Source organism: Trifolium pratense, linkage group LG4, assembly GCF_020283565.1.
Source record: "Trifolium pratense cultivar HEN17-A07 linkage group LG4, ARS_RC_1.1, whole genome shotgun sequence".
Classification (NCBI taxonomy): domain Eukaryota; kingdom Viridiplantae; phylum Streptophyta; class Magnoliopsida; order Fabales; family Fabaceae; genus Trifolium; species Trifolium pratense.
In genome coordinates, this window is record NC_060062.1 from 6,419,289 (window position 1) to 6,429,496 (window position 10,208).

Below are 10,208 nucleotides of genomic sequence, written 5' to 3' on the forward strand. Positions count from 1 at the left end.
CTAATTCATCAGTTAGCTAAGTAGTTAGAAGTCAGTTTGTTTTGTTTGATCCTAGGTAGTTAGTTGGTTAGTCTAACTATCAAAAGTTGTTAGGAATTAGTTAGGCCAAAGGTAGTTACTTGTAGCTTAAGTAACAAGTATAAATACACCTTAGTGTATCAATTGTAATAATAACTTTTTGGCCCCTATTGTGGATGAATAAAAATTCTATTCTTTCTCTTATCCTCTGATCAATTCTTGTGATTCATTGTTAAGAAATTCTGTTCATCTTGTTCATATGCAGTCTTGCAGAAAATCTGCATTCTTGCTCATAGTCAAGCCTGCGTGCCTGACTGAGCATTAGGCCTAAGCCTGCGCGCCTGTGTGCCTGTGCCTGTGACTTGTAAATCAAGCATTCTTGCTTCTGCTGCGCCAACAATTGGCATCAAGAGCCTGGTTCAATCACAGGACAAGAGTGAATTGTGAAGGAATCAAGTGGAGAAACACAAAGTGAAGCTGTGTAGATTGATTTCTTGAAAATTCAAGATGAACACCCAAGGTTTTGGTACAAACATTCTGATTCTTGATGGAAAGAATTGGGATAGATGGAGTGCAGTGATGAAGTCCTTATTTGGAGCACAAGAGTGTCTTGAGGTAGTGGTGAATGGATACGATGAGTTGGGAGCAAACCCAACCAATGATCAGAGAAACACATACAAAGAAAACAAGAAAAAAGACTGCAAGGCTTTATTCTATATCCAGCAGAATTGTGATGCACAGCATTTTGAAAAGATTTCAAAAGCAACTAAGTCCAAAGAAGCTTGGGATATACTCGAGGGTTACCATGATGGTGGAACCAAGGTCAAGAAAGTGAAATTGCAGGCCTTTAGGAGGCAATATGAGTCTATGGTGATGGAAGAGGATCAAAAAGTAAGTGACTTCTTCTCAAAACTTCTTGCACTTGTTCATCAAATGCAAAATTGTGGAGAGAATGTCACTGATGAAATGATAGTAGAGAAAGTGCTTAGATCCTTAACTCCAAACTTTGATAATGTGGTAATAGCTATAGAGTATGTGAAAGATACAGCTACAATGAAAATTGAAGAATTACAAAGTGCTTTGGAAGCACATGAGATTAAAGTTCTCAGTAGGGGTTCAGAAAAGAAAGAACAACAAGCCTTGCAAGCTCAAACCAACAAGAAAGATGATGGTAACAAGAATTTCAAAAAGAAAGGAAAGGGTAAAGCAAAGTGGCTCAAGAGTCAAAATTCAAAGTCAGATGACAAAGCTGAAACTTCAAAGGGAGGAGGCAATGTCAAAAGTCAAAACAAGAAGAGGAATTTTGATAAAAGCAAGGTAAAATGCTATAATTGTGAAAAATTAGGTCATTTTGCTGATGAATGCTGGTATAATAAAGATCAACAAGAAGCTAATGTAGCTGAAGACAATGATGCTAAGGCAGTGTTGGTAATGGCTACTACTGGTGATGAAACTCACAGAAATGAGGAATGGTTTCTTGATTCAGGCTGCTCAAACCACATGACACCTCATAGAGAATGGTTGACTAGTTTTGATGCAAGCAAGAAGACTAGCATTAAACTAGCTGACAGTAGTGAACTGGCAGCAGAAGGTACAGGGAAAATTGTGTTCAAAGGCAAAACAGGCAACACAGTCATCATAGAAGATGTGTTCTATGTCCCTAAGATGAATTGTAATCTCATTAGCATAGGACAATTGGTGCAGAAAGGTTTCTCAGTGACTATGGAGGACAATTCATTGAAGCTGTTTGATTCAAAAAGGAACTTAGTGTTGAAGTCTCCTCTGGCAAAGAATAGAACATACAGATGCAAGATTCCAAGTGATAGTGTGATGTGTTTGTCTTCAAATATAAGTGAACCAGTTGAAGAAATATGGCACAAAAGGTATGGACACTTGAACTATAGAAGTTTAAGAGATTTAAATTCTAAAGAACTTGTATATGGCTTGCCTAAGATCAGTGTGAAGCATGCTATATGTGATATCTGCATAAAGAGCAAGCAAAGCAGATTACCTTTTGTGAAGGAGATGGCTAAGAGAGCAAATGCAGCCTTAGAAGTGATTCATTCAGACATTTGTGGTCCCTTTGAAGTGCAGTCATTGGGAGGAAGCAAATACTTCATTACATTTGTAGATGAATTCACTAGAATGATGTGGATATTCACCATAAAGCTGAAGAGTGAAGCTTTATCAGTGTTCAAAAGTCTTAAAGTTTTAATTGAGAAGGAGAGTGAGAAATCAATTAAAATTTTAAGAACTGATGGTGGAGGTGAATACACTTCAAAAAATTTTGAAGATTACTGCAAAAGTCAGGGTATAACTCATGAGGTTACAGCTCCTTACACACCACAACACAATGGACTAGCAGAAAGAAGGAATAGAACATTGCTGAATATGGCTAGGAGCATGATTAAGCAGAAGTGCCTGCCACACAAGTTCTGGGGTGAAGCAGTCACTACTGCTGCTTACATCTTGAACAAGTGTCCTACCAAGAAGCTGAAATCAGTACCTGAAGAGGCTTGGTATGGAAGAAAACCAAGTGTGAAGCACCTCAGAGTGTTTGGTTCACTATGTTACAAGCATGTGCCAGATGCTAGAAGAACCAAACTTGAAGACAAAAGTGAAATAATGATACTTATAGGGTATCATCCAACTGGTGCTTACAAGCTATACAACCCTGTCACTCAGAAAGTTCATTTCAGTAGAGATGTAATTGTGAATGAAAATGAGAAGTGGAAATGGGAGGAAGAGCCAGTGTATAGCAGTGAATCACAGTCAACATTCATTTATCCAAATTCAAGTGATGAATCAGATGGAGGTGAAAACTATGATGAAGGTGAAACAGTCAATGATGTTGATCAAATTCAAGGTGCAGAGACCAACAGTGATATGAATCTCTCAAGTGATGATGATGACAGGATTCATATGGTTGGAAGAACTCAGAGAACAAAACGTGTACCTGCTAGATTGAAAGACTGTGAAGTAATTCAAGACAATGCAGTGAATAATGAGGGTGACCTCATTCATTTTGCATTACTAGCTGATTCTGAACCAGTAAATTTCAAAGATGCTTTGAAAAGCAATGTGTGGAAGAAGGCTATGGAAGAGGAGCTTAAGTCAATTGAGAAAAATCAGACTTGGAAGCTAGTTGCCTTGCCAGACAAGAAAAAGAGAATTGATGTGAAATGGGTGTTCAAAGTGAAACTGAACCCTGATGGCACAATTTCAAAGCATAAAGCAAGGTTAGTGGCTAGAGGTTTCTTACAGAAACATGGTATTGACTACAATGAAGTGTTTGCACCAGTTGCTAGGATTGAAACTGTGAGGTTGGTAGTAGCACTGGCTTGTAAAAATAGATGGAGAATGTACCATTTGGATGTCAAGTCAGCATTCTTAAATGGTCCATTGGATGAAGAAGTATATGTAGCTCAGCCACCAGGTTTTGAAATCAAAGGAAAAGAGGAAATGGTGTACAAACTGTACAAAGCTCTATATGGTTTAAAGCAGGCACCTAGAGCTTGGAATAAGAGGATTGATCAATTTCTTATTCAGATTGGATTTAAGAAGTGTACAGTGGAATTTGGTGTTTATGTTCAGAATCTCAACAATGAAGATTTGGTCATAATTTGCTTGTATGTAGATGATCTTCTCATAACTGGTAGTCAAAAACCAGAAATTGAGAAATTGAAAGGCAAGTTAAAGGCTGAATTTGAAATGACTGATCTTGGAAAGCTATCATTCTTCCTTGGAATGGAGTTTATTGAAGTGCAAGGTGGAATAGTGATGCATCAACAGAAGTACATCAGTGAACTGCTTGATAAGTTTGAAATGACTGAGTGCAAGCCAATTTCAAACCCTTCAGACACAAACTCTAAACTAGATGAATGCAAGGATGAAGAGGGAGTAGATCCTACACTATTCAGACAAATGATTGGATCATTGAGGTACTTGTGTAATAGCAGGCCAGATATCTGCTATGCTGTAAGTGTAATCAGCAAATACATGAATAAGCCTAAGAAATCTCACATGAATGCAGCAAGGAGAATTTTTAGGTATGTAAAAGGTACAATGAGGTATGGATTGCTATTTCCTACTGGTTTGAAGAATGATTGTGAAAGCTTGAGTAGCTATTCTGATTCAGATTGGGGAGGAGATGCAACAGATAGAAGAAGCACATCTGGATATGTGATGCTATACAATGGTGCTGCAATTGCGTGGTGTACCAAGAAGCAGCCAGTGACTGCTCTATCAACATGTGAAGCTGAATATATTGCTGGCACTTTTGCTACTTGCCAAATGGTTTGGCTTGACTCTGTGCTAAGGGAACTAAAGTGTGAACTGCAGAAGCCTTTGAAGCTTATGATTGACAACAAGTCTGCAATCAATTTGGCAAAGAATCCAGTTTCACATGGAAGAAGCAAACACATTGAGACAAGGTTCCACTTCATAAGAGAGCAAGTTATGAATGGAAACATTGTATTAGTGTACTGTCCTACAGAGATTCAGCTTGCAGATGGTTTCACAAAATCTGTGAAACTTGACAGATTTGAGTTTCTAAGAGAGAAGTTAGGACTTGTTAGTGCTTAGCCAACTTTGAATTAAGAGGGAGTGATGGAATATACTAATTCATCAGTTAGCTAAGTAGTTAGAAGTCAGTTTGTTTTGTTTGATCCTAGGTAGTTAGTTGGTTAGTCTAACTATCAAAAGTTGTTAGGAATTAGTTAGGCCAAAGGTAGTTACTTGTAGCTTAAGTAACAAGTATAAATACACCTTAGTGTATCAATTGTAATAATAACTTTTTGGCCCCTATTGTGGATGAATAAAAATTCTATTCTTTCTCTTATCCTCTGATCAATTCTTGTGATTCATTGTTAAGAAATTCTGTTCATCTTGTTCATATGCAGTCTTGCAGAAAATCTGCATTCTTGCTCATAGTCAAGCCTGCGTGCCTGACTGAGCATTAGGCCTAAGCCTGCGCGCCTGTGTGCCTGTGCCTGTGACTTGTAAATCAAGCATTCTTGCTTCTGCTGCGCCAACAGAAACATGGATTGAGTTTGTGAAAAAGACAAATAATTTTGAGCTTATTACAAAAGATTTGAATACTTAGTATCATGATATTTTTATTATATAATATTTTATCTAAATCAGTTTCTTTTAAATCAAACTCAATCTTAAAATTACGACCTATAAATATGACAAAAGTCTTGGTAGAATCTTAGGACGATATTTTCATTATCTTTGAGATTCTTTCTTATTTCTCACCTCCTTGTTGTATAATACATTCTAAATAAGGAGGATAATTTTCTTGTTAACATAAAGCAGTATTAAGATAGTTAGGGATTCATTGATATGTCCTGGTGTGATTGAAGGAATCGTAATTCAATCTTGTACAAGAAAAATTAATTTTTTATTTTACACAAAAGAGAAAAAACAATGAGAAACATGCAAGGGGAATGAGAAACATATCAATAGGAGGTCATACAGAACAACGAGTTTTGAAGAGGCTGCGAAATTCTCTTCACGAAGTGTGTAGGTCAACTCGACATCTCAATCCAAAAGAAGAAGATAGTGATGGCTGAGATGAGACTACTATAATGATCAATCACATGAGATGCACTTAAGAAGCATGCAACCTTCCTATAACCAAACTAAAATCTCACCATAGTTGGAGTCCATGAAAAATACACAAGTCACCATTATTGCCATAATAACTATGAAGAAAATCACCAAGATGATCACGGGTGAGACTTACAAACCCCTCAACACCAAAATTAGAATACACTACCAACCACGTTCAAAGCAACAATCCCCTCTAAAGATTGATACTAAGAGACGATCCTCTTAAATAGATTGCGCGCATATGCTAATTCTCTCTTTGTGTGTGCGCGCGCACGCCTGTGTTTTTTTTTTTTTTTGGTTTAAATATAACACCTCATTTTTCATTAGGTATATTGCTTACCTTAAAAGAGTGTGTTTGAGATCAATAATTATCCTACTTATTTGCTCTAAATGATAATTTCTTTCCGCGTCCCCGTTGTTTCTCAAGCACCTTCTAAAAGATAAAAATACACCTCTCGATACCTATCAAAACAATATAGATATATCCAAACAAAAACTCAGTAGGAAAATAAAACGTGTAACAACTTTATTATTAACTTTTGAAATATAAAAAATAAATGAATACAACATAAATAAGTTTTTATAATAATTTAAGCTTTCACCGTTAAAAATTGTATCTTCATAAGTTGTTTTTTCGTAAACTACATTGACAGGCTTATGAATAATACATAGAAGCTTTATTTATTTGCATAAAATGTTTTGCATAAGCTAAAAAATAAGTTAAACATAAAATTAATTGTTTTCATATAAATTATAAGTTGTTTTTATACATTTTTGTCAATAAATAAAAAAGTTGTTTTCATAATTTAAAGAACTTATAAAAACAAGTTGAAAACAAACTTATGAGTTATGAATGACCATTGTCAGAAGTTTTCATAAATTACCTCAAATTATTTCACAAATTTTATATTAATAAATAAACTCAAATAAATTAATTCAGTAGAGAAGAAGCACTTGAACTTATTTCTAACATTAACACCATTACACCAAAGGCAAGACAAAAAATTCTGCGCAATTCTTTTTTATTAGTATTATTTAAAAAGAGTAAGGCAAACAAAGCAAATAGTAAAATCGCAACTACTAAAAGTACAGCAAGAAATATTACGGTGACTATTGTAGACAAAATATTTCTTGGTTTTGAAGTATATACATACTTAAAGGAAAGTCAAAATGTGATCACACACCTAATAAGACACAGTGGTAAAAAAAAAAAGAATAAAATTATGTAGTGTCCTACAAAATTGTACAAAAATTTATTTGAATGAAACCCTGCCATGATAAATGAAATAAAAAGAACGTGCAAACAAGATTTTCTAAACCAGTGATTATCTCCATTAATGATACTGCTTCAAAGGATATCTTCATTTAGCTGTTCTCCAAGATTTGAAAAGAAAAATAATTTAACCAGAAGAGGTAGAGAAATAGATGTGCATTGTGAATAAAGTAGCAAACATAGAACCAACTATAAGTCACCAAAACATAGAAAACCAGACAATCAAATCCAGAAATAATAGTATGAACAAAAACCAATGTTACAAAATGAAGATGGATGCAGTTTTCAGCTGAAACATATGCTAAATCCAAACCAAAAACTAAACCATGTAAATGCTAACCACATTTACCTTTAAACCTGATTATAAGTGAACTAGAATGGTTCACTTTTCATAAGTAAAAAGTCTGAATCTAATCATGTTACAAACTCAATTGATACTTATAGTTATAGACTAAAAATGACCACATTCAAGAAAGGGGGTGATAAAACTAGAATTCAAATCTACGATATGCATCCGACAAAAGCATTTTGAAATCCTTTTTTTACAGTTTCAGTCAGTGTTATCTAGAATTAAAGATAAACTTTTGGTGTAAGGCAAGGGAAAAAATTCCTTTAACAGAATCATTGCATATATATTCAAACAAACAGATGCCATTTGCATTTGGCAATAATGCTGTAAATATGGGTACCTACTTAGCAAATGTAACAAATTATTAAAGCAATGCAGGTGTCACATTGAACGCTATTCGTGTAACAGCAAGATTGTTAAATGCTCCAGACATTTTTTGCAATGATCCTGCCTAAAACAATCAGACACAGGTGCCAGCAAAAACTTAAAACATCACACCGAGGAGACATTCAATCAAACACACAAATATAGAGTTGACATTCAATCAAAAACAAAATCAGCAGGTCTAGAAAATTGCTGATTACAAAATCCAAGTGTTCACACAAGACACGATGATTAAAAGATAAACAGAAAAAGGAAATAGTCATGCCACCGTCGATCTAGAACCCAGTTCTGGGAACAAAAGCTACGAGATGATGGTGGAGACTTCACACTTAATCCCAAAAACAAGATAACTAGACGAGAAATAGAAATACTGAGAACCACAGACCATTTATTGTAAAAAGGATGATCGACTACTCTGGATAAATCATCCTGCACGGTTCATTTCTTCTTCAATGCTGACTTTGTAGCCTTGACAGTAGCATCCTTCTTCTCCACAGCCTTGATGACTCCAACAGCCACAGTTTGACGCATGTCTCTGACAGCAAAACGACCGAGTGGAGGATATTCAGAAAAAGTTTCAACCACCATGGGCTTGGTGGGAACCATCTTAATGATACCAGCATCACCATTCTTCAAGAATTTGGGCTCCTTCTCAATCTCTTTACCAGAACGCCTGTCAATCTTTGTAACAAGCTCAGCAAACTTGACAGCAATGTGAGAGGTGTGGCAATCAAGAACAGGGGCATAGCCATTTCCAATCTGGCCAGGGTGATTCATGATGATAACTTGAGATGTAAAGTTAGCAGCCTCCTTTGCAGGGTCATCCTTGGAGTTTGAGGCAACATAACCACGCTTGAGATCCTTAACAGAAACATTCTTAACATTAAATCCTACATTGTCACCGGGAAGGGCCTCGGTGAGAGCTTCATGGTGCATTTCCACAGACTTAACTTCAGTTGTCAGGCCACTGGGGGCAAATGTCACCACCGTCGAGGGTTTCAAAACACCGGTCTCAACACGTCCCACAGGCACAGTTCCAATTCCTCCAATCTTGTAGACATCCTGTAGTGGCAATCGGAGGGGCTTGTCTGATGGCCTCTTAGGCTCGTTGATTTGGTCAAGGGCCTCAAGAAGAGTTGGACCCTTATACCAATCAAGATTTGTAGAGCGCTCAATCATGTTATCTCCCTCAAAACCAGAGATGGGAACAAATGGAATTTTTTCTGGGTTATAGCCAACCTTTTTCAAATAGGATGAAACTTCCTTCACAATTTCATCATACCTACCCTTGGAGTACTTGGGTGTAGTGGCGTCCATCTGTTCAAGATAGCAAAAAATTAGTACATGAAGAAATTAATTAAAAACATATAATCAAATGCCCCTTCAAAAGGGGCTGAAAATTGCCAATACCTTGTTGCAGCAACAGATCATTTGCTTGACACCAAGAGTGAAAGCAAGGAGAGCATGTTCACGGGTCTGACCATCCTTAGAAATACCAGCTTCAAAACCACCAGTTGTGGAATCAATGATGAGAACAGCGCAATCAGCTTGGGATGTCCCGGTAATCATGTTCTTAATGAAATCTCTGTGTCCGGGGGCATCAATGACGGTGCAGTAGTACTTAGTGGTCTCAAACTTCCACAGAGCAATGTCAATGGTGATACCTCTTTCACGTTCAGCCTTGAGCTTGTCGAGCACCCAAGCATACTTGAATGAACGCTTGTTCATCTCAGCAGCTTCTTTCTCAAACCTCTCAATCACACGCTTGTCAATACCTCCAAGCTTGTAGATCAAGTGACCGGTGGTTGTTGACTTCCCAGAGTCGACATGGCCAATGACAACAATATTAATGTGAACCTTTTCCTTACCCATTTTTCCTTAAAAGCTTAAAACCACAAAAAGATCTGCCAATTCAACAAAGAAAACAATACATAAGTATGATCCAATGATAAAAGAAATTAAAAACTACTATCTACAGTACAATCCACAATACACACTAACATGACAAAAAGATCAACCAATTCAAAAAATACATCTAAGTATGAATCAAAGAAAACACACAAATAAAAAATACACAACCCAATTCAATAATTCAATATCAAGAGGTATACACAAACAAAAAGAAATATTAATACTACAATCAACATAACAAAAACAAAAAATACACAACACAATTCACTAATTCGAAAACAAACACCAAGTATACTACTGAAAAAACTTTATCATATAATCGCATGTTCATCTATTTTATGTATGAAATCTGGATTCAGAATATTTGCGATTTAAACAACAAATTAACGAATCAGAATTGCGATTCAAATAGAAAAACGATTCATCAATGTATATATGCATTTATACATAAAAAGTAGCAATTCATAAACAAAAAACGATTACAACACGATGATGATTTCAGAATTGCGATTTAACATGCACATACACGAATAACGTATGAATCGATGATGCGAAACGGAAAAGAAGGGTTACCTTGTTGAAGGAGAGAAAGCTGCGTAGGAAGAGAATGAAATGAGAGAGGAGCGGTAGGGTTTCAAAAAAATGAAGAGTTCGAGG

The 10,208-nt window shown here is 36.1% G+C and overlaps 1 protein-coding gene across 1 annotated transcript; it reads right to left on the minus strand.

Annotated features, from left to right (window-relative positions):
• Positions 1-7,772: 7,772 nt before the first annotated feature.
• LOC123924817 (elongation factor 1-alpha-like) lies at positions 7,773-10,208 on the minus strand. The gene is made up of 3 exons (XM_045977790.1): positions 10,125-10,208; positions 9,051-9,544; positions 7,773-8,957 (listed from the first exon to the last, which is right to left on the minus strand). The coding sequence occupies exons 2-3, from the start codon at positions 9,510-9,512 to the stop codon at positions 8,079-8,081; spliced, it is 1,341 nt and encodes a 446-aa protein (XP_045833746.1). The 5' UTR covers positions 9,513-9,544; positions 10,125-10,208; the 3' UTR covers positions 7,773-8,078.